Source organism: Fundulus heteroclitus, chromosome 3 (assembly GCF_011125445.2).
Source record: "Fundulus heteroclitus isolate FHET01 chromosome 3, MU-UCD_Fhet_4.1, whole genome shotgun sequence".
Lineage (NCBI taxonomy): Eukaryota > Metazoa > Chordata > Actinopteri > Cyprinodontiformes > Fundulidae > Fundulus > Fundulus heteroclitus.
Window position 1 is genome coordinate 46,315,810 of NC_046363.1, and position 24,960 is coordinate 46,340,769.

The following is a 24,960-nucleotide window of genomic DNA, read 5'->3' on the forward strand; positions in this document are numbered from 1 at the left end:
AGTCGCTGATTCAGAGTCTGAGAGGAACCAGCAGAACCGACCCAGTTCTGCCGGAACCTGGACAAAATAAAATAAAAACTGCAGCGTGGAAAGTTTCTGGAGAAATGTTGAAGTCCAGGACTGGAAACTCTGCCTGGAAGTTCTGAAGTTCTGATGTGACCCGGTATCGGTTGGCAGCCATGATGCATTCATACCCAGACAAACTGCTGAGTCACCGGTTCCTGTAGGAGATCTGACAGGTTAAACAGAACCTTCAGGTCCAGTTTCTCCAGAACTATCCAGAGGTGAAATCTGGGCGTGGCTATCTGCACTCTGGGCTCTGATTGGACAGAAAACAGGAAGGAAGGAGAGAAATCCCTTTGGTTAGATAGAGAAACTGGACCTGAAGCTTTTCAGTTAATGGATTTTCTTCCTGTTTTTTAATCACGGCGGTTAAAGAAATGTACCAAATAAATTTGCTCCATGTTTCTCTCTGCATCCAGCAGAAATAGCCTCAACTGTGGCTAAAATGGGACTTTATATTGATTTCTTATTATTTCTGACAATAAAACAGACCTTCCTGAGGACATTTTAATCAGAACCTGGACAGTTTACACCTGATCCATCTGAGCAGTAGCTTGATAAAAACCTTAGAAACATGAAACCACGTAAGTAATTATTATTAATTACTGCTGCCTTGTTTAGGATCACCCAGCTTTCATGTATTAACGGTCATCTAAACATCAGAGTTCCTAATATAGACTCTTCTCTTTATTAAACTGATCCATTATTGGCAAAAATGTTCAATAACCACAACAAACAGAATACAACGCAGCTGCAACTCAGACCAACAGTTCTGATCTGTGGCCACAAGATGGCGACAAATCACCGTAAATCCTGAAGTTCAGTTTAACTTTGAAATTTATTTACTTTCCACTTTTCATTTAAATATAGGAAGTTTTCCTTGAAATTATGACAAATCTATTAATCACAAATCTGAACTTGAACATGCGATTTTTATAATTGCTTTATCTGAGATTTCCAGAGAGATTTGTAAAGTATAATTTGGTTCATTAGAGGATGTGGAGCAGGAGGTGGTGTCTGGCTTTTTAGTCATAATGATGATAGATCAACAGATATTTCTTTATTCTATTGGGGCTGGATCTGTTTTAATGGAGCTTGTTGCTCATAAGAATATTGTTATATATCACCTCCTGGTTCCTTTGTAAGGCATTTAATTGATAAGTTGTCTATCTGCCTTGAATGTATTAAGGAAAATAAACTGCTATATTTCAGGAGATTCTTTTATAAACATCCTATAAAGAATTCAAAGAATTCAAAGGAACAAAAAAAAAATTATATATATATTTTTTTTACATCAGATTTTTTTAAACACTTTATCTTCTAATTATTTTTTCCCCACTTATCCATAAAGCGATGAGTCAAAAACAATTAAATATTAATAGAAATTCCCTGGAAATAGAAAAAAATTCTGGGATCTTTTATTCAGATCTATCATATTATTCCCTACTTTTCATTTTTGTATAATTAAGATTGATGGATGTAATATCAGCAAAACCGACATAAAACAAATCTGAGCAAATCAAACATCTGTAGATTTGAACGTTTGCTTTCCAGAAAATCCTGGGATGACATCTTTGGGGCAGTAAAGCTTTAGCACATAAAAACTTCCTCAACATGGTTAAGACTGGCTTTAAAAACTGCTGGATAAAAAGACCTTCGCTCCGTCAGAGCAGCACATCTACTGAATGTTTTAAATGTCATTTCATTTCCAGCTCTGGTCAAAATGATGAATGTTAGTTTAGATACGCGCTTATCTTTTTATTTGCTCATGTAACTATTGCTGCTCCAGTTCATTTTTGTTGTGTTTGTTAAAACGTTTCTTTTGCTTCTTCTGTATAATGGACTTTAGAAGCTGATGGAGTTCTTTGCCTCTTCCAGCACTCTCATTCATTTTAAATGTATCTTTCATGTATTTTAACACGGCGCTAAATAAAACATGAAAACCAGTGAAGGTGTTTGCAGAGCAGCTGCAGTTCTCTGACGTTCTCCCTCTGGGAGCGCAGAGAACCTAGCGGTGAGGAACGAGCCGAGCTCCAGCTCAGAACCGGCGGCCTTAAAGGGCCAGACGCCCGGTCCAGACCTCCAGCCTGCAGGGCGGTTGCTTGGTGGATGGAGACATCAGCCTGGGAGGCGGGACATTTGTTTGGCCCGCCAGCCGTTGTACTTGTTTGCCATAAAGTTTTATGGGTGCATGTGTAATCTGGAGGAACCGAGCCGAGCCTGTGGGAAACCGGCCCAGTTCTGCCTGCAGCCAGATAGGATCTGGGTTTCACATCGGTTCTCATTATTATTCCTGTAAATGTTGCCTCTTGTGGACCAGAAGTTGCTTTTAGCTCACTGGTTCTGATCCAAAACTCAGGTAAGCCATGACTGTCAAGATTTGTTCTGATGAACCTGAACACCACCAGTACACACACAGAGCTGCGTTTAAGGAGCTTTACTGAAGTAATGGAGATGCTGACCAAAGACTGCACCGGGCTGGAGCAGTGAGGGTGGAGATGGCTGAGGGTGGAGATGGCTGAGGGTGGAGATGGAGCAGGTGGGCTGAGGTAGGGGTCTCAGGCAGACAACAAGGTATGAATTCAGATGATCCGGCGGAGAAGAGCAGACTGAAGAGCTTATAGGTCTGACAGGTGTATTTAGTCCGGATGATCAGAGCAGCAGGTGAAACTGATCAGGCCTGGAGTGGAACTGAGTGAACGGTGGAAAGATCTGGAACTGTCTGGTGAGACTGCAACCTGAACCCTGATAATGACGTGATGGGCTGCTTTCATTGTTTTTGCTGAACTGGGCTGAGTAACTGTTTAAAAAGCACAAAGTGGCCCGGCAGACGTGGCTTTGTTCTTCATTTAACTGCAGTTCTGAGGTTTGGCCAGCAGGTGTCAATAGGTACCAGCAGGTAACCATGAAGCCACAGTATCTCTCTCTACAACTGAAGGTGAAGGCTAGCTTTCTGATTGGCTCAGCCCAGAACAGTGACGTTTGACCTGTCAGGGTCCTTACTGGGGGCAGCGATGCATGGTCACAGCTACAGGTTCTGGATCAGCAGCAGGTTCTGGATCAGCTGCAGGTTCTGGATCAGCAGCAGGTTCTGGATCAGCTGCAGGTTCTGGATCAGCTGCAGGTTCTGGATCAGCTGCAGCGTTCTGATCCACTTTCTAGGCAGACCTGTGAAAACACCGCTGCGGTGATCAGTTCTACTAAAGTTAAACATGGATCAGTTTCTCCAGATCCTGCTGAGACATCAGTCCTTTAATGCTGGAAATGTTCTCCAGGTTCTAAAGCTTCTGTCTCTGTGTACCACCGGGTCTCTAACCGGGTCACAGTGACGTCTCCACAGCTTCATCCAGGAACAACATCAATGCTAAAAAGCTGGAATCTGATGGAGCCTCCGTTCCTGATTCCTTCCTACGCTCTAAAGGTTCATTTATTAAAATAGTTTAAGTTCTAAACTAAAGAAAAGAAGCTGGATAAACTTTTTACTAACTTCCAGCCACCGTGACCCACAGGATCCACTCAGATCGGTTCTGCTCGTCACGGCTGTGTGGAATAAACCCCAGAGGAGAACCTTGAACTCCGTCACAGTTTACAGAGAAAAGAGTCGGACCAACGTTCAGTTCCAAGGAAAACGGATCTTCTCTCTGACCTCCGGGTTAATGTGTGAAGTTTTATCTCACGTTCCCCTAAAAGGAGCTCCGCCCTCCAGACTTCTGCTCCAACATCCTTTATTCCTCTGAAAGGAGTGACGATGGATTTAGAACCGCTGACATAAATCATTACAGCTTGTGGTCCATGGTTCTCACAGCATCTCACTAAATCTGTCTCTATTCAGCCGCAATCTCTGGATCCAAAGCAGATGAGTTAGAAGCAGCTTTCTGGTTTCCCTCCTCTGAGTTCCCTGAGTTCTCTGTAAGTTCCCTCTGAGTTCCCTCTAAGTTCCCTGTAAGTTCCCTGTAAGTTTCCTCTGAGTTCCCTCTGAGTTCCCTCTGAGTTCCCTGAGTTCCCTCTGAGTTCCCTCTAAGTTCCCTCTGAGTTCCCTGAGTTCCCTCTGAGTTCCCTCTGAGTTCCCTGAGTTCCCTCTGAGTTCCCTCTAAGTTCCCTCTGAGTTCCCTGACCCATGGTCAGACCCAGCTGACTGGCTGGTCCACCTGAACAGTGGAGGAAATGAGAACATAAACTTATTTAACAGTCAGCCATTTATTAATATGTAGAAAAGATAAACTTTATCGTCGCCAGGGAGAGAAATGAGTTCCAGCAGCCTGATGGGTTAAAGGTGTGGCTCTAGTGACGTCATTTTATTAAGGGGGAATAAATAAGAGGAAAAATATTGAAAAACCATGAATAAAAAGTGGAGAAATTTACATAGAATATATATAAAGGAGGCGAGAAAGTGTTTTCTGTATTGCATGATAATGTCAGTAGTTTAAATGGTGGTCTAGAAGGTTGCTGGTGTGACGCCGTCTGATCGCTGCAGCGCTTCACTTTCCAGGCTGGAGCATAAAAACAGAAAAAAGAAGCTTTGATCAACTCTGTTCTCCTGCCAGAGCTGAGAGCCGGTCCGTTCTGGTCGGTTCTGGTCGGTTCTGCCGGCAGGTGATCCCAGTAAAATGCTGACAGGTGAGAACGCTTTAATGTCAAAGCAGGAAAATAACTGGTGAGTAAAAATAATTAAGCAAATTTAAATAATAACGAGTGTGTAAATAAGGTGCGTTCCAACATTTTGATGCTGTGATGATTTAATTTTATGATCTTCATTATGTTCTTCTTCACAGCTGTGCTGATTTTAAAGCACTTAGAAATACATTTATTTATAAGTTAGAGTTCTATGAACACGTGCATATATTTACCTGTCCAGCTGTTCCAGCTCACCTGAGCAAACTGACTCCATGACCTCCTCTGCAACCATGAAGTTTTGCCTCTTCATCGTCATTTGAGTCAGGCAGCGAAGGAGAGACCTAAAAGATGCCAGACGGGTCCAGGGTTGGGGAGAACTGCAGTGCAGGACAGGTAGGCACAGGTGGAAGAAAAGGTTTTATTTAACCCTAAAACATATTTATTATAGAAAAATCCAACATTTGGGTCAAAACAGCCAAACTACTCAAACAGACACTGAGACCCAAGGAGAAGCTGAACTAGTGACACAAACTGGACCCAACGTCAGAACCCAGACTGCTGAGTGGTTCTGTTGCTCTGAGAGGAACCGCGTGTTGGCGTCTCGCTCAGGTGGAGGAGCTGCAACAAGCAGAAAGGTTAAAACGTCTGAGGGAGGATCACCTGGACAGGTGGGAGGACTACCTGGACAGGTGGGAGGACTACCTGGACAGGTGGGAGGACTACCTGGACAGGGGGAGGATTATCTGGACAGGTGGGAGGACTACCTGGACAGGGGGAGGATTATCTGGACAGGTGGGAGGACTACCTTCACTGGTCCAGCACCTGGAGCCTGCAGAGCAGCTCAGCGCTGCTGCAGGTCCTCCTTGCAGAGCAGCAGCTGCAGAGTTGCTGCGCCTCCACAGCGGAGCAGAGGGAGGAGCCGGGCTGCAGCAGACCCAGGCCGGCGCCTCCCTACATGGACCTGGGACTCGGTGCTTGGTGTGTGGAGGGAGCGGACGCAGAGCGCCACATCTGTAAGTAACTGTGTAAGGCTTGGAATGAAGAATGCAGCAGAGGCCTCCTTAGATCTGCCGTCTGAAGCTGAAATCAATGCGTTTCTCAGGCTAACCAGTTTTTATGAGCAGTTTGAGGGTTTCAGGGTAAATGCTGCTGTTCTTTAAAGTCATTTATAGATTTAATTAAAACGTAATTTACTGCTGCTTTCTTTTGTCCTTTTAAGGTGAAACGCGTTAAAATGTCTGATTATCATCGTACTGCTGCACTTTCATAATGGCTGGACCTACACATTAGTTTCTTAATTAAATGTTTTTATGTTATTATGTTTAAATGTTTAATGTTTTTATGTTATGTCTATGTAAAAAAACTCTTTTGGAGTAAAAGGATGTATAAATAATTTATAATTATTTTCAATTCTAAAGCAACTCAAAAACTCAGTTATTTGCATAAATCTGGGACTTTGCTGCTCTTCACATTTCTCCTGTTGATGGTTCCCAGCCGGCTGGAGGCTGCAGGTACAAACGGACCGAACCAAACCGAACCGGGTCACAACCAGACCAAACCGGGTCACAACCGAACCGAACCGGGTCACAAACGGACCGAACCGAACCGGGTCACAAACGGACCGAACCGGGTCACAAACGGACGCTCATGTCTCCCTCCTTCCCCGTTTCTAAATCTGTTTTTCTTTAAATGTCGTTCTGAAGCAACAGCCTTCTCCACAAACCGTGGCGCCAAATGCTGCTGGCTCTGCAGCTTCAGCATATTTGTGGGTCATCAGCAGTGTCTGCTGCGACCTCAGTTCTCTCTGGAGACCTTTTGTTTTCTTTACGCCCATTTTTATGACTCTTCAGTCAGGCGACAGAAAACTGGAAATAAGACATAAAGATCCCAGCGAGCTGCTTAGAAGCATCTCAACGTTCCTGCTACTTCGCTGCATCCCTTCATGTCCATTAATGATCCTCCCTGGAGAAGGAGGAGATGATCCGAGCCCAGACCATGGTCCTACCTCCCACCAGCTCAGAGCCAGGCTGCAGGAACCAGGAGAACATCTGGAGAACCGCTGCATCTGGTCCATGATGGTCCATCCCAGGAGCCTCTGAGCCTGGAGAGCTGAACGCTGGATGAACGTAGAAGAAGCATTTAGAGCAGGGGTGTCAAACATACGGCCCGCGGGCCGGATCCAGCCCGCCAAACAATTTAGTCCGGCCCTGTGGCTAAATGCATTATCATTATTAAAAAAATAATAATAGTGTCCTGTCTGGCAATGTGGCAATAAGATGCCACAAAGAGCTCATCAGATTTGACATTTTCTCAAGTGGACAAGATAAAAGGAAGAGAATGATAAAACAATTATTGAAAAAAACATGTACTTTGTTTAATTGAAAATATGCAGTTCCTAAATTGTCCACGAGGGGCGCTGTGTTTTAATTAGCAGATTAAGCTTCAGTTGTGGAAAAATTCAAATCATTTCTTAATTTTTATCTGTTTGATGTATTTTGTCATGTAGGACAGTGTTTTTAAGTTCCAAAAAATGTGAATAAATGTTTTTCAACATTGTATAATCACTGTGATCAATTCTTATGCATAATGCACAAGTAAATGTTTAACTGAATAAAAGTATTGTTGAAATTGCACATACTTTTCTTAAAAACGCTGAGGTTATTCATAATATATTGTGTAAAAGTGAAATTAACTTAATATAAAAATCAACAAGTCCACATTTATTAGTTCTATTTAATCTTGCAATGAGTTTACTTGTGTGGCCCTCTTGAGATCAGATTAAGCTGAATGCGGCCCCTAAACCAAAATGAGTTTGACACCCCTGATTTAGAGGCTTTATTAATCTGAGTTTATGAATGCAGCTTCTTCTGAACACATAACCTCCTGCAGGAGAAGCGTCTCCTACTTTGGTTCAGAACCTTCAGGTCCGGTCAGTTTGCTCCACAAACAGAGATGCAGGGTTTATCTGGGTCCTTCGTTGCATAGTTTTATTCCCACTTCCTGTGCGTGTCGGTGCAGGAGGCCATGTTTGGTCAGAGTTTACATTTCTAGGCTCTCAGTCATTAGCAGGGAGCGCCAGAACCAAGCAGAGGTCCAGATTAGGATCAGGACTGTTCAGGATGACGGTCACTCCCCCCGTAATTCAGCACCGTCTGCTGATTTGTTCCTCTCACTTCTCTGTGTCTCTGCAGCAGAAACTCCTGCAAACCGTCTGCAGAGGCGAGAAGGATTGTAACGCCTAACGGCGCATTAACTAACAAACTGAGAACTTCAGATGGAAGTAAAACATTCCTAAAAGCACATTTTGTGTGTAAGGCTTCTCCTGTTTAAAATAAGATATGTAATAATGTATAAATGTGGCGCATTATGCAATAAATGATCACAGGCGACGCTTTGCTGTTTCAAATGATTCACGTGTTAAGATCCATAAAATGACCTTATTAACAGAATATTGATTAGAATGAACATAAGAGCGTTGTATGATTGTTTATTACATAATGGACATTACATTATATGTTTATATATAATGTAATATAATATAATATGTGGTAAGATTGTTACGTTTTGCAGCGATTATTGAAAAATGCCGTTTTGGTGACGTTTAAAAACAGTTTTAGTTTAAATGTCTTAATTTCCTTCATAATGAGGCGTTACAGGCTTCCTGACAAAGTCTGAACTGTTGATGAAATCTTTTTTAGCATTTATCGTCTGAAGACGAGAAGAATGAAGCTGCTGCAGAACCAAAGTCCCATTCTGGGTTTTCCTTTAGAAAGTTCTGGAGTCAGCAGGAAGTCGGACCTCTGCCTGCTGCCGGTCCGTCTGCCACTTGTTCTGGTTCTGGTTCTGTTCTCTTGTCCTGCTGGGTTCTACAAGCTGCTGGGATGAAAACAAACTTAAAGGCAGATTAAAGGCAGAAAGGAGCAAACATGACTTCCAGAGATGCTTGCTGGTCTGGTTTTAGTTTCTTCAGCCGTGATGGTTTCCTTCACCAGATGAGACGAGTGGGCCAGAACCGGGTCACGCCATCAGAATCTGAGTCAGAAGGGTCTGCAGGAACCAGCTGAGACCCTGAGCAGGTGACCCTCAGCTGGAGCTGAGAAGCTCTCCTCAGCTGCTCCTCCATGTCTGATGGCCGTCTTCCTGTTTATCTGCGGTCAGGGCGGACATTTTTCTCAGGGCAGGAAGTCACTTTGCTTCTGTCTCCGTCTTATAAACACTTCCTAGATTCTGAGAGCAGGCTGCATGGATGTGCTGACGGATCATCACAAACACGGCGGCCTGTGTATGTGTGTGTGGGGGGGGCATGCAGAGATGATGCTGCTCACTGTAAACGCTGCTCCAGGTGGTCCAGATGCTGGGGGGGGGGGGTCATTTACAACAGACAGCTGCGTTAATGAAGCAAAGAGCAACTAAAACGGTAATAAAATGGTTAATTCTAACATATGATGAGTTAATAAGATATGAGCTAAAAACAAGAGCAGGTTTACAGAAACTGATCTCCATTTTTTTATGTAATTTTAAATTAAAGTGAAAATGGTTAAAAGTTTATCAAGTTTTACTTTAACACTGCCTGCATGTATCTCGTGAATCGCTGCTGAACAAAAGCATAAATAAATAAAAGCTCCACAGTCGACTTGAAATGTTCCACAGAAAGAAATCGTTGTTTTATTGAACCGAATAATAATAATAATAATAATAATAATAATAATAATAATAATAATTGAACTTTATTGCTCTCACAATGGAGAAATTCACTTCTGCATCTTAACCCATCCCCTCAGTGGGCTGCCATGTGCGGCGCCTGGGGAGCAATCAGGGGTTAAGGGTCTTGCTCAGGGGACACAGAATGGCAGCTTGTGGGAGTTGAACTCAGAACCTCTGGGATCGAAGCTCTGTGCTCTAACCACTAGAAAAACCACTCCCTAACTGTGGATCTGAATAAAGTCAGAACCACCATCTGAGACCCTCAGAGGCCTCAGATGCTGGTTCTGACCCTGGTTCTGATCCTGGTTCTGACCCTGGTTCTGATCCTGGTTCTGATCCTGGTTCTGATGCTGGTTCTGACCATCCACTGGTGGACCTTCAGGCCTCTTCGGTCACAGGAGCCATCGAGGTTTCCCTGGTTCTCCTCCAGAGGGTCCATCCTGATCAGAGGTCCAAAGCGGCTCCTTTCTGTGAGGAGAAGCAGCAGCTCTGAGCCCCCCCCCCCCCCCGCCCTCCAGAGGAAGCTCATTTCAGCTCATTGGTTCTGGTCCAGACCTCAGGACCATAGACCCAGAAGAAGACATTTAGAAGACACATCAAGCCCCAAAATGACATTAGATGTGATATTTTACTGAAGAACAATCAGTTCTGCTTAATGGATCCCTGATGGAGTCCAGAGAGGCCTCACCAGGAGCCACGGCTCATTTCAGAGCAGCGCCGCCACCCGGAGAGTTGGAGCCTGGCGCCTGTGGTGCACAGGGAGGCCCGGCAGAACCAGGACAGAACCAGGACAGAACCAGAACCAAGGATGAAGTTAGCGGTAAAACCTGAGTGCTGAGTCTAAATGAGCTGATTTAAATCACAGTTAAACACTAATATCCACCCAGCAAGACGTGAGGTGGAGGTTTCCTCTGATGAGCATCAGAACCAGTCCGGGTCAGAACCAGGACCCACCATCACTGCTGGTCCTCCTGCTGCTCCAGGCGTTCATGTAGCTGTAGCTCTTTGAACCAAACCCTCTTTACAGAGTAAACCTAACAGCTTCCAGCGTAAAATGACTGAAAGCCTCTCTGGACACGGATCTGATTCACTTTATTAGAGACAAACAATAAAGAGTCATTTTTGTTTCCTTCAGCCGTGGTCCATGGTTTATAAAATAGCAAAATTATATTTGGCTTTGACCCACTCCGTTCATGCTGCTCCTTAAAGGTAATTTCTCCAGAACTGTAGGTAAGAAACGGACAAATCACTTTCTGAATAACTGCTCCAGAACTTCTTACCTGGTCTTCCGCAAAAAATCTCCCAAATCCTCTCTGGTCTTCTTTCTTTCTTCTTCTCATAAACATGAACCTGGTTCACAGCGACTGTCAGCCATGTTCAAAGTCTACGGTGAGAGCAGCAGAGCTACAATGAACGGCTAACCCCGAAGATAATCGCTAAGCTAACAGCTAAGCTAACAGCTAAGCTAACAGCTAAGCTAACCGCTAAGCTAACCAGATACATAAACACTAGAAGTGCGCAGCCAGAAAGAGGAAACTAGGAAGGAACGAGCCACACACTGGCGTTACCTGAGCATTTCAGAATAATGACATGTGGGACGACCGGTGGATGAGATGTTTCCCCAAGAACTAGAAGCCCAAAGATCATCTACTGTACCTTTAATATTAATGTTATTGCTCAAAAGCTGAACTTTTCCCTGGTATTCCTCTGAGAAAACCTTCTAGTTTCTTCTCGTCCCTCAGCCAATCAGTGACCAGCATCTCCACTCCTGATCATTAGCCGGCCTGGTGGAGCCGGCCAGCAGAACCTGTGGTAAAGGGGCTGCTTTGGATGTGCAGGGGAGGGATAGTTGTTCCTGTCCACCTTCACCACATGCTTGCTCAGGAGGAGGAATTGCTTTGAAGTCATCTGGGTTTCCTGGTGGGGAGAAGATCACAGGTTCATTGATGTGGTGAAGGAAGATCTGCAGAAGGCGCTCAGGGCAGGAAGCGGTAGGTGTAAAGGGTCTGCATAGCGCCCCCTACAGTGAGCAGGAGGAGGGATGAGAAGTGTTAAAGTCTGTTTCCCTCAGGCGTAGAGTCAGAATCAGTGACTGCTCTCACATCGGCTGTGTTATCCATGTTTGGAGCTGCAGAAGTTCCCGTTCTCCAGCTTCCGTCTCTGGTTCGCCTCCACTTCCTGTTTTTCTGTTTTTACTCTCTGGGCTTCGTTAGGAACCTCGTTAAGCTCAGCTCCTTCATTAGCAGCACTTTGTATGTTATTCACAGTCCTGTTGCTATCTCGCTGTTGTCTTCAGATTAACGAGCTCACCTGGCCACCATTAGTCCTCAGCTCCTTCATGGTCCCAGCTGGACCCGTCCAGATGGTTGGTAATCGACTTCAGGTGTTCCTCTCAGGCTGCCGCTCTGGAAAACTTTGTGGAAAGGTTCAATTCAGTGCAGCTCCTTTAGTTTCTATCACAACATTGAGTTTACTCTTCTGATTGCTGTCCTCTGGATCATGAATATTTCCCCTGATTCGTTACATGCATCCAGAAAAGCATCATCCAGCTGATGCTTTTCTGAGTGTCCTGAATATTAGAGGAGTTACTATTAAAACAGGTCAGACACACGATGCCAGGATCCTGCATGAGCGTGTTAGTCTAGATAAGACAATATCTCTGGCTTCTAAAGTAAAATAAGAGTCTAATACCAAGAGACAACAGAGGGAACCGTTAAGGAAAACATTTAATCAAAGACTACAGGAGGTTTAATTCACTCAGAGCGTTTTCAACAAAGCTTGTAAAACTTTTGGAAGTCAGAGAGAAAATCGGATCTTCTTCATTAACTTAATGTTTTTCCATTTTTGTTCCACGTCTGTAATTTATTATAGTAGCACAGCTGTTATGAGTTACAATCCTGCTAACTCCAACTTTACAGAAATGTTAGAAAAGAGAATAGTTCTGAAATCTCACCATTTACAGGTGGATTTGATCCGGTGTGGGATTTTATTTGTTCACTGGGGTTGTCTCCTGTTGTGCTGCTGAAGTGCTTCTGAGCCAGAACCTGCATGACCGCTGGTTCCAAGCTCCAATCCAGGTGAGCCGACGTTTCCTCCAACACACCTGAGTCATGTGAGCCACCAGCTGTAGTTCACATAGAACCCAGCACAGTTCTCCTAGGTTTCTCCGGTTCTGCTTGTTCTTTCTTTATTCAGCTGTTTTTAATCAAATTCCCCCTCAAGTGTGTTTAGTTTCAGAAAATGCAGATTTCTGCCCGTTGTCGCCTTCAGGCAGCATCCATCATGACTGCAGGTCAGAGTCAGACATGAAGGAGTTAGTTTCTCATCGGCCTCCTGATCCCAGCCGTCAGCTCAGCTCTCATCATCAAACACACACAGGAGGACTGGCCTTATTTTTAGACTTAAACTTAGACTTAGACAGACTTAGACTAACTTTATTGTCGTTCTGTCTGCACAGAGTGCGTACAGAATGACGCAGTTTAAAATCCTCTGCATGTTTAGTGAAAGCCTGCAGAGGAAATCCTTGCTTCCTACCCAGCTGTGTGTTTTCCTCAGTTCTTAATGATAAAGGTCCAGGATGGTATCAGGAGGACCAGAACCAGAACCAGAACCTGCATTTTAAAGCTCATTCAGACTAAAGTCTGAGTAAATGTCTACGTGGTTCTGGTTCTGGTTCTGGTTCTGGTCTCCTCACATTCTGCTGCTCCTGACGAGCGGCTGAAGCTGGATTTATCCAGCAGCTGCACAGATTCGTCTCTTATTTCTGACACATTTATCTGAACTGAACGGGTCTCTGCCCACATTGTGGGGCGGTTTGGGTCCGCTCAGAGACCCAAAGCCCTGATCCTCCTGAAGGCTCCAGCTGTCTGGCAGAAGCTCCAGACGGGTTAGTTTCACTCTCCACACGTTGGAAAGCAACGTCACGCAGACACAGCAGCTGCTGGATCAGAGATGAACTGAGCTGTGGCCATTTAAGGTCATTTAAGACACACCTGCTGCTAATCACCTGAACTACAGGTAATTAGCAGCAGGTAATTACAGGTAGAATGAAAGAGGTGTTTATGGAGCGCGCTGCTGCAAAGCCACTGCTGTGTGATGATGGAGACGACATCTTTCCCTGGAAGACGTGTCAGACGCAGCTGGTCATCCTCCATGGGTAATAAATGCTAAAACGTCTTGCCATACCGAGGCAGCGGGCTAAACGCCAGGCTGGCCGTCAGGTGCTCCGGTACCTGCCTGATCAGGCCGCTCCTGAAGCCACGCCTCCGACTCTCTGGTTCTGGATCAGGTCAATCATGTCTGGTGTCCATGTGGAACAAATCCGTCCTGTTGGACCATCAGAACCAGAATGACGGGAAGATAAACAGGAACCGCTGACAGATTATAGGGAAACCTGCTGTTTGCTCATGGACCCTTCAGCAGGAGGGCTGGAGGTGGGACCTTGGTTTCCTGTCAGCCAGGTTCTTCCTGGTCCAGACTGTGGATCAGTACCGGAATCAGTGAAATTCTGACGGTTCTGGTGCTGCTGGGTTCCTCTCTGACACTTTGCTCAGCTCAGAGTCCTTCCTGGGAATTAACCCTCTGACGCAGCGACAGCTTTGAACCCGTGGAGTCGGACCGGCTCGTGTTGGTGGAGGTTCTGTTGGACCTCTCGGCTCAGAATCACATCCTGACAGCGGTGTACTCTGAGCGCCGCTCCAAACGGCCGGTTCTGTATATATTCTATAAGATCTGTGTTTAGATTATCCAGAGAGCAAACATCTGCTGCTGGAACGGTCCAATCAGAGACGCTCAGAGCGGGGAACCGGGTCAGCCGGGCACCCAGGGCCTCGGTGTTTGACAGATGTTAGAACAGATGTTAGCGTTCAGCGCTGCAGACCCAAACCGGTTCTGTCCTGCGGGCGCTGCCTTTGAACGGTTCTGCTCACTTCTGTTTCATTGGGCTGAGAAGATGTGGAGCAGCATGGGGTCCGCCCAGAACCCGGACCTGGTTGACTCCTAATGCCTCGGCCTCTCGTGTAGATTCAGGATTTTATTTGTTCTGATTGGTTCTGGTTCTGCTCAGATCCAAACGTTTTCCCCCTGAAGTAAAAGATTCTTTTGGGCTTTAGTTTGATGCCTGCAGGAAATGATCTGCTGCGTGGTTTGGACCCAGCGGTACTTTGGTCCTCGTGGTGCTGAAGATGCTGCTTTGGCGTTTACAGGGACAGGAGCAGTGTTCTGGACCGGGTCAGTTCAGAATCATCCTGGTTCTGACGCGCTAATCATGTGCTGGCAGCATGATCTCAGCGTGGAGGCCGGTTCTTCCGGGCCGGCGCTGGTGGGCCTCAGCGGCAGATTCCCCTCCTGGTGGTTCTGGAGAAATTACACCTCATCAGCCGGGCCTCCTCATCAAAGGAGCTCTGGGAACCTTTAAAGACCCAGAATCGGCGCTGATGTTCTGGCAGAATTTGACCCGCGGGTCGGAGGAAAATGGGTCCCAGCTGTGCAGGAGATGCGACGCGGCGCCGTCTGAGACCTTAAAGCTCTGAAGCTTTGAAGCTTCGGAGGAGGTTCAGGTCCGCTTCAGTGGGATGAAAGCAGAGCAGCTGGTTCTGGACCGGGTCTGGCCTGCTTCCGGTTCCAGTCCTGATGGAATTAAACGTCTGATATTTATTTAAGAGATTTTCCTGGCCAGAACCCAGTGGACCAGAACCCAGTGGATTCTGCCCAGTTCTGTTTGGTTGGTTGCTCCTGATGTTTGGTGTCTGATCGTTTCCTGGACCTCTGGGAGCCGCACCGAGGTTCTGTCCAGAACCTGAGATTATCACCAGTCACATGGTTCATAATAATTACTTTAGATTACTTAGTTCAGATCAAACTGATTTAACCCGATTACATAAAAAAGACAAAAATCCTGGATGATTTAAGAGCTTTGTATGTTTAATGTGCTGCTAAGGAAGAACTGAGAGATGTGCATCGTTCAGTTAAAGTATTATTGCATAAAAACACTGCTATAATAATTCAGTTATAACTGAATTATTCAGTTATAAGAGAAATAAACACATAAAAGCTGCAGGCCAGGTCAGAGTTTTAGATGAAATCATTAACATTTACTGCAGTGAGATCCAGTTTGCTGCAGAGCAGCTGTGGCTGCTAGCAGCTCACCACCGTCAGGGTGTGAATGACTGCATGAACGGGTGAACAGAGCAAAGCGCTCTGGGGTCGTTATATTATATTTATATCAATAAATGTATTTATTCTCAGCCGCACATCGTTTTCTGACACGAGGCACGCTCTCAGTTCTGAAGAGTTTCTCTGAGCTGCTCTTTGTTTTTAATAACGTAGGAGACAGAAACTCTTTCAGAGGCAGCTGGATGTCTCGCTGTCAGGAATGTTGCTGCTGCTCTCAGTTATAGTTTAAAGGTTTGGTTAGGCTCGGGTTTAACCCTGACCCGAGCCTAACCAAACCCAGCAGAACCCAGCAGAACCCAGCAGAACCCAGCAGAACCGGATCCCGTTCTCAGTGACCTGGAGCCGCGAACAAAGCAGGATGCTCTGCTGTCGCTAATGCTGAACTCGTTCTGGGTCTGCGGAGCTTTCATTTGGCCTCAGGACCGTCTGAAGTGTCCAATCATCAGTGGAACGCCTTCAGATTCTTGGACCAGGGGTCCAAACCGAGAGGCCCAGGTTCTTCACATCAAACGGTCCATCTACGGAGCCGAAGCAGAGAAATGTGACTGCATGAATAGAGGGCGGTCCGTGTGGAGGTTCTTGTAAATAGAGCTGATGATTAAATGATGCAGAGCCCTTTAAATCCCAGTGATGGGCCTCATATGCTGCACATTAGAAGCAGCTTTGTTCCTCGTGCCCCCCCCCCCCCCCCCCCGCTCTCAGCCGCTGATTGAAGCCAGCCCTGAGGCGTGTTTGTGGGAGTCTCCAGGCTCGCATGAAGCATGAAGACGCCGATGGAACCGGGCCAAAGGTCTGAGCCAAGGTTCTCTGCTGGAAGGTAGAACGTCACCCCAGGAGGGAAAAAAGGAGAGTTAACAGTGCAGCAGAACCAGAACCAGAACCAGAGCCAGGAAAGGGTTCTGCTTGTTTCTTAAAGAAAGAACCGGCCCAGAATGTTAGGAGGTTTATTAACTAGAACAATAAAAACCTAACGTCAGATATTCCATCGTCTCAGGAGTCATTGAACCAAAATGAACCAGAAACCTGTTGGAGTGGACTTTGACTAGACCGTTCTGTTCTGTTTGGTTCTGTTCGGCCATCCTGTTGCAGATCTGCTGCTGTGTTTGGATCATTGTTCTGTTGGTGACCCGGTTCGGTCCAGAGGAAGAACCGGGTCCCTCCTGGGATCATCTCTCTTTCCAGCTCCTCATATTTCACATCTTTTAATGAACTAAAGTGTTTATTGGTCTCTTCGTTTTGATGATCTTGGGAGTACAGAAAAGGACTCGGGTCGTCCATTTAGTGTTTAAACGTGTTTCTAAGGATCCAGACGTCTCCTCTGGTGAAGGAACCGTTCCAGAGTGTTCTGATGCCTGGTGGACCTGGAAGAGCGGAGCGGGCAGCGCTGGTGGAGAAGCAGCAGGAAACAGTTGCTGCTCATCCTGGCTGTGATGTGGTCAGACGCTGCTGCCCTCAGATGACAGGAAGTGGCCCGGTTCTGCAGTAAGTGGATCCAGATGCTGGAACGCCATGGAGACGCCGTTTGAATTAATGAAGCTCTCAGAACCGCACCAGACGCTGCAGACCGGGTCAGAGAAACCGGGTCAGACTCGAGGCGCTCAGACGGCGAGCCGGGTCTGGACCTGATACCTTCAGCCTCACTGAGCTTTAATCATTTCCTGCTGCTGTGGAGTCACTTCCTGTGGTTCTGCTGCTGATTTATCCTCTGACTGTCAGGCTGACAGCCGACATAATTACGCCGTTAAACCTCGTTACCGTCTGAGATGAAGCAACCAGGAGATTCCCTGAGACACGACAATCTGAGTTTCACAAACTAATCTTCAGCATTTTTAAAGGTTTCATAATCTCATTTATAAAACATTATGTCTTAGAGCCAAAAACCACAAAATGATAAATGAGGACGTTCTGTTTTCAGTCACGTTATCTTTATTATTCTCAGTCTCAAACCAGAAAAACCAACATAACCAGGATCACTATCAATCTTTTCCCAATAATGATGTATAATAACATCAGTTTAGCATAAAATCAACATGTTTCTTTTCCACAATAATCTTGTTTTATACCAGAACATTTACTGTGTGAGCTAAAAACAGACTTTTACTGACTTTAACCCCCTGTTGAATAAACTGAGAGATTTTCTGTTAAAAACTGCATCAAAGTTGCTTTTTGACGTGTTTTTTAAAGCATTGCTGCCGTTTTCCTGCACTAATCAAGCTTTTATCTCCAGAAAATCACAGAAAGTCCACATTTCTGAAACCCTGACCTCTTCAGGACTGAATCATGTTCCTGTTTGGTTCCTGGAGGATCTACTGTCCTCTCTACCTGAGATCAGCTCTCAGGTGGCAGGCTCCTCCATGCAGGAATGTTCTCCAGGCTTTGGCCAGAACAGATAAATGGTTCCCCAGATGGTTCTGGTTCTCCTCTCTGTGGGACGTGTTAGGGAACCTTAGCCTGAGGTTCTCCAGGACAGAGATTCTGTTTGCTGTGGTTCTGGTTGACGGCGCCGTCAGCAGCTCTCACCTCCATCCACCGTCTCCTCTGTGTCTGTTTCAGGAGGAGATAAACCCACGGTTGTCCAGCATGGAGGGGAGGTCCAGTCTGCTGCTCTGCCTCGTCATGGCGGCGTGTTGTCGTGGCAACGGCGCTCAGACAACAGGTGGGTGCGACTTCACCGCTTTGCCTCACACGCCACGCTTTAGCACCACGACACCTGTAGGACCTGCATGTAGCCGCTCACACCTCCACCAGCTTCAGCAGCACCGCTACTGACCCAGGCCCGTTAGGGCGGGGCCAGGCCGGTTAGGGCGGGGCCAGAACCGTTAGGGCGGGGCCAGACCCAACAGGGCGGGGCCAGGCTCGTTAGGGCGGGGCCAGGCGGAGCAGCTCTGAGCAGTCAGCATGTTTCCTGCAGATTGAATGAACAACTGAAGCTTAAATGAGGATTCAGCTCAGATTGTTCTGCTTTGCTTCACGTTGGTTCTAGTTTATCCAAACTGTAAACGTTTAAGGTCCTTTATGGATATTTGGGCTCTCTGGTTTGAAGACCAGTTTGGGTTGTCAGGTTAAAATCCCTCTGTCTGCTGCAGGTAAGACGCTGTCTGCTCACAGCTACTCCACTCAGCCCATACTAAAGCTGCTGTATGAGCAGATGTCTAGTAGAAAAGAAGCTTTAAAGCCGTCTGAAGGACACAAACACCAGCTAGGAGCTTTCTTTCCTCACGCCTTGGAGCTTAGAACCCTGCTGCTGTCCAGAATCTATCCAGAACTGGACCCAATCACGCTGCTTAGTCCAGCTTTCCTGTCACCGCCTCTGTCCTGACTCACCTTCACACTTCCTCACCTGCGGCTGGGACGGCGTCCGCTCTGCCCTGTTCCTGTGTGTCCTCCCCTTGACCTCCATCCTCCCTCAGTCTGCACCCAGGAGGCCGTGGCCGACATGGTCTTCCTGGTGGACGGCTCGTGGAGCATCGGCTTCGACAACTTTGAGCAGGTGCGGCGGTTTCTCTACACGCTGGTGGACAGCTTCGACGTCGGTCCTGATCACGTCCGGGTCGGCCTGATCCAGTACAGCTCCCATCCTCAAACGGAGTTCCGGCTCAACTCCTTCCCGGACAAGCAGGCGATCCTGGAGTACATCCAGAAGGTGCCTTACCTGGGGGGCGGAACCAACACTGGAAAGGGCTTGGACTTCATGCTGAAGAACCACTTTGTGGAGTCCGCCGGCAGCCGAGCGGGGCAGAAAGTGCCGCAGATCGCCGTGGTCATCACCGACGGCAAGTCCCAGGATGAGGTGGAGCTCCACGCGGAGCAGCTGAGGAGCAGGGGCATCGTCTTGTACGCCATCGGCATCAAAGATGCAGATGAAGACGAGCTGAAGCAGATAGCCAACAGGCCGCACAGTCAGCACGTCCACAGCGTGTCTGACTTCAGCGCCCTGCAGGGCATTTCTCAGAACATCGTCCAGACGCTCTGCACCACCGTGGAGGAGGCCAAGAGGCAAATCCAGCAGCTGTCTCAAGGTAAAGAGCTGCAGACTCCAGGGAGGAGTCCGAGCGCATCCACAGGTCTGAGTTCTGATTTTTATCTGAAGGGTCTACAGAGGAAGGCTTTGATTGGTCCGTTTCATTACGATGAAACCATTTAGCTTCCCTCAGTCATGTGACATGCTTTCTGAGGTCTTAATCCAAATTTCTGTGAAGACAATCAGTCCATCAGTTCCTCTTTCAGCCCATCTTCACAGTTGTCTTCCTCTTCACCCTCCTCTTCCTCTTTGTCTTCTCTGATTGGTCCTTCAGCTTCACACAAAGCCAGTTCACAACAAGTCATGTCAAGTCAGTGTCTTTAACCGTTTCCCCATCGCTTCAGAGTATTTGGTTAGGATTTTACCTCCCAGGCTGTCATGAAGTAATCTGTTCAAGGACATCATGCACTGCTTCTATTATTATTTTATTCTTACATTTTACCAATAAAACCTGAGAAGTATTAGTATTAGTTCTGACTATTAAAGGAAACAGGCGACCTGGTCAGAGGAGGAGAAAATGAAACTATCTGGTCCACACGTGAAACCTCTGGAGCAAACTGACGTCACATGCACACACATAGGGAAGCATGGTGGCGGCAGCATCATGCTGTGGGACGGTAAGCAGATCAGAGGTGATGGAGGATGGGTGGAGCTCCAGGACCATCAGGGAGGAGAACCTGTTAGGAGACCTGAGCCTGGGGTGGAGGTTCTCCTTCCAGCAGGAGAACATGCAGCCAGAAATATTATGGGATGGTTTAGATCAGAGCAGATTCAGGTTATTAAATGTCCTAGTCAAAGTACCAATTAAGAGCCGACCGAGAATGAGTCCTAAAAACCGATGGATGTTCTTTAGGCATCTTGACTGATCTTGAGCCAGTTTTAAAGAACGGGCAGAAAATCACACCTGATGAAAACCTGCTGCTGGACCTAGAACCAAAGCGGGTTCTGCAAAGGTTCAGCGAAGGTTCTGCAAAGGTTCTGACCCGGCGTGGCTGGGTACAAATGCACGGCACACTTTTTAAAAAGTACACAGCCTTTATCTTCAGGTTAACACTGGATCTGTTAATCCCAATAAAATCTGCTGAGGGTTGTGGTTCTGACGGGACAAAAACGGGACCAAGTCAGGGGTGTGAATACTTTTACAGGTCTGTAATTCAGGTCGATCCAGATCCCAGCCAGTAAAATCCTCTACAGTCCGATCACAAGTAATTCAGTTCTAGTTCTAATAAATGCCGCTATGTTCAGTTCATCAATGGTCTAAACCAGCAATCCTTGGCTTTGCAGCAATCTCTCCCCTGAGCAAGCACAGGGTGACAGTGGAGAGGAACATTGCTGATGAATCCAAGGCAGATCATCTGATGGTGGGTTCTGATAAACTGCTGATGCAGCACAGCTTTGGCTGATAAACCCACGTTGACGTCACGTCCCTCAAACCCCAGAAACCTGTGGTGACGTCGGCTTGTTGGTCTAAACGTTTGGGCTCAGACCCGCGCCGTCCGTAGAAGAAACGAAGAGCTTAGAACCTCCCTGGGCTCAGAACCGGAGCGCAGAGCCTGACTTTCTTCTCCTTCGTTTGCAGAATGCGCCAACGCCAACATGGCCGACATCGTCTTCCTGGTGGACGGCTCCTCCAGCATCGGCATCCATGACTTTCAGCAGGTTAGGTTGTTTCTGAAAAGCCTGGTCTCAGGCCTGGACGTCGGCCCGGACAAAGTCCGGATCGGCCTGGCTCAGTTCAGCAGCGACGTCCGCACGGAGTTCCTGTTGAAGCAGCACCAGGACGCTGCATCTCTGCTCACCGCCATAGACACTTTCTCCTACAAGACCGGCGGCACGGAGACCGGCAAGGCCATCGACTTCCTGATCTCACAGCACTTCACGGAGGAGGCGGGCAGCCGAGCGGCTCAGAGAGTGCCTCAGATCGCCGTCATCATCACTGACGGAGACTCCACAGACGAGGTGGAGGAGCCGGCCCAGCGCCTGCGACAGCACGGCGTCATCGTCTTCGCCATCGGGGTGGGAAAGGCCAACCTGGAGGAGCTGCAGCTGATCGCTAACCAGCCTTCCCAGCTCTTCCTGTTCACCATCGACAGCTACGAGGCGCTGCAGAGGCTGACGGCGGGTCTGCTGCAAACGATCTGCATCTCCATGGAGGATCAACGGCAAGGTGAGGCTGCTCTGTGGCCCAAAGCTGCACCTTCAGAAGATGAAGGTCCAATCCTTTGTCTTCTGAAGCACAGCACAGGGACACATCATGACTAGACATCTAATAATTTTGTTATATTTGAAGTCCAGGTTCATATATTTGACTTCCAGTCCAGATTCATGCTCCGTGTAAAACAGCACAATAACTACAGGGTCGCTGTTTTCTTGTGGAGATCTCAGAAATCACTGCAAGATGCCAGAACTATCCCAACATTTTATGCATTTGATGGAAAACGTGCAATATGAAACAGCTGCAGATCCATATGGTTCCTTTAGACTTGGACAGACTTCAGTTGCACATTCATGATGTTTTGAACGTATAGCAGTAATTGAAGCCATGTTTGTTCCCTGCAGCTGTGATTAAAAGACTCGCGGTTCTGGGAGTCAGATTTTCCACATTTGTTTAAAAAGCATCTAAGACGAGCTGAGATCTATTTGCTGTCAGCAGAGATGCAGAAAAAACCAAACTAACTGTGGAGATGTGGCTGTTTGAAGACCTTCAGCCTGCAGTTCCTTGGTGACGTTGCCAGCTACCCTTAAACATGTCTTGAAAGCAGCACTTATTCCGTGTCTTTGTCTTTCAGCTTTGCAGGAGAAGTTTGCAGACATCTTCTTCCTGCTGGACGGCGGCGTGACCTTGACTCAGTTCCAGCAGATCAAAACTATGCTCACCCGACTGACCAACCAGCTGGACTTCGGAGCGTCCGCCTATCGTCTGGGCTTGGCCCAGTACGGTCGGACCGTCCGAGAGGAGTTTCGCCTCAACCAGCACCAAACCAAAAGAGAGACCCAGGAGGCGGTGAAGCGCTTTCAGCATCTGCGGCTTCCGCCTACTGAACCGCGCAACCTAGGCGCCGCCTTGTCCTACGCCAGCACCAACTTTTTCACCGAGGAGGCGGGAAGCCGAGCAGCTCAGGGCTACAGGCAGTTCCTGGTGGTTCTGAGCGGGAAAGACTCCAGTGATCCGGTGTTTAAGGAATCCCGTATAATCAAAGCGGCAGGCGTCACCGTGGTGGGAGTGAGCCTCGGCATGTCGATGGAGGAGCTGCGCGTGGTTGCCACCGCGCCACATGCTTACCCGATCAGCTCCATCAACGTGACTCTGCTCAGGCAGATCTTTGAGACCGAGGAACCAGAGACCTTTCTGACTGGAGGTTAGTGGTAGATCTCACACCTTTCCTGGTGTCTGCATCAGGGAATCTGATGAACGAATGATTTAGTTCAGACAATCCAGCAAAATATTAAATATAATATATAATGTAAATATTAATTAAGTAGTAGTAAGATCTCTCTGGGTCTCAACCTGCAGAGAACATGTAGAGTAGAAGTAAATAAAGTGATAAAACTACTGTTTGGTGCATTATTCAGACTCTTCCAAACTCCATTCTGGAGGCGGACACTGACCTCTACATGAAAGGTTGTTGTGAGGATGAACTTTATCAAGTTCAATCCCAACCTGCAGAGAAATTAAAGAAATGTTTTGTCTTGTAGAGGACAAAGTAAATGTTCAATTAGATTTTATTTATATATCTCAGGGCTCTTTCCAAAGTCAAATTCAATTAGTTTATACAGATTGGTCAAAAAGTTTCCTATTTAAAGAAACTCTGGAAACCTGTTTAATATGGGATTTAAATGACGTCTTGGTCGAAAACAACACCAAGATTTTTAACTTTATTACCAGAGGCCAAGTTAATGCCATCCAGATTAAGTGATTGATTAAGAAGTTTATTTTTTGAGCATTCTGCCAATCGGAAGCATATATATAGCAAACTGACCAGACTGAAAACTAATCTAATCAGATATATGTTGGATCAGTTTTCAGTCTTGATCTGGTCAGTTTAAATCTGCATTATGGTGTCTGAACGTGGAGTTGTGATTTCTCCGCAGACTGCATAGGTGCCAAACTGGCCGACATCGTGTTCATCGTCGACGAGTCGGGAAGCATCGGTGTTCCAAATTTCCAGCTGGTACGCTCCTTCCTGTACTCGATCGTCAAAGGCCTGGAGATCAGTCCAAACAGAGTCCAAGTGGGTATCATGACGTACAACCAAGTACCTACAGCACAGGTCTACCTGAACTCGTTCAAGAACAAAGACGAACTGCTGAGCTTCATCAAGATCCTGCCTTATCATGGAGGTGGCACAAACACGGGGGCTGCCCTGAACTTTTCCCGGGAGAACATCTTCATCGAGGAGAAAGGAAGCAGGAAGGATAAGGGAGTGATGCAGCTGGCAGTGGTGATCACAGACGGAGAGTCTCAAGACAATGTGAGCCAAGCAGCGGCTGATCTCCGTCGTCACGGAGTCACGGTCTACTCCGTAGGAGTCCAAAATGCCAACGAGGACGAGCTGACGCAGATGGCTAGCTATCCTCCACACAGACACGTGTTCATTGTGGACAGCTTCACTAAACTGAAACCACTGGAGCAGAGCCTGCAGAGAACCCTCTGCTACGACATCCTCCACCAGGCGGTCTCAGTCAGTCTGAGAAGAACCGGCATCAAAGAAGGTCTGCAACCCTTTCCTTAGATTCCCAGTAAAAGGATTTAGACGTGTTTGTCAAGCTTTCATCTCTGTTTGTGTTTCCTCCACAGGCTGCGTTCAAACAGATGAAGCAGACATCTTCTTCCTCGTCGACCACTCAGGAAGTATTTATCCGGCAGACTTCAGTGACATGAAGGCGTTCATCCTTGAGTTTATTGACACTTTCCGCATTGGGCCTCAACACGTCCGCGTGGGGGTTGTAAAATATGCCGATTCACCAACTCTGGAGTTCGATCTGATGACGCACCAGGATCAGACGGCGCTGAAGACCGCAGTGGAGGAGATTCAACAGGTGGGAGGCGGCACAGAGACCGGGAAAGCCCTGAAGTACATGAGTCCGCTGTTCAAGGACGCAGAGACGAGCCGCGGGCACAAAGTTCCCGAGTACCTGGTGGTCATCACTGATGGGAAGTCAACAGATGAGGTAAAGGCTCCTGCAGAGGCTCTGCGGGCACAGGGGGTGACGATCTACTCCATCGGGATCAAGAGTGCCGATGTGGAGGAGCTGAAGGAGATTTCTGGCGACCCTAAAAAGATGTTCTTCGTTAACAATTTTGACGCTCTGAATCCAATCAAGGACGACATCATCACTGACATCTGTACTACAGAAGGTAAGCTTGAAGGACAGACCCAGCC

General features: G+C 47.0%; 1 protein-coding gene across 1 annotated transcript in view; it reads left to right on the forward strand.

The window, feature by feature from the left end:
* The first annotated feature begins 5,601 nt into the window (after positions 1–5,601).
* col6a4a (collagen, type VI, alpha 4a) overlaps positions 5,602–24,960 on the forward strand; it is a 51,954-nt gene continuing 32,595 nt past the window's right edge. The window contains exons 1-7 of the mRNA XM_036135605.1: positions 5,602–5,690; positions 18,109–18,211; positions 18,966–19,574; positions 21,156–21,743; positions 22,366–22,935; positions 23,669–24,289; positions 24,375–24,935. Coding sequence (XP_035991498.1) covers positions 18,136–18,211; positions 18,966–19,574; positions 21,156–21,743; positions 22,366–22,935; positions 23,669–24,289; positions 24,375–24,935 — 3,025 coding nt within the window. The 5' untranslated portion in view covers positions 5,602–5,690; positions 18,109–18,135. The remainder of the gene's footprint in view (positions 5,691–18,108; positions 18,212–18,965; positions 19,575–21,155; positions 21,744–22,365; positions 22,936–23,668; positions 24,290–24,374; positions 24,936–24,960) is intronic.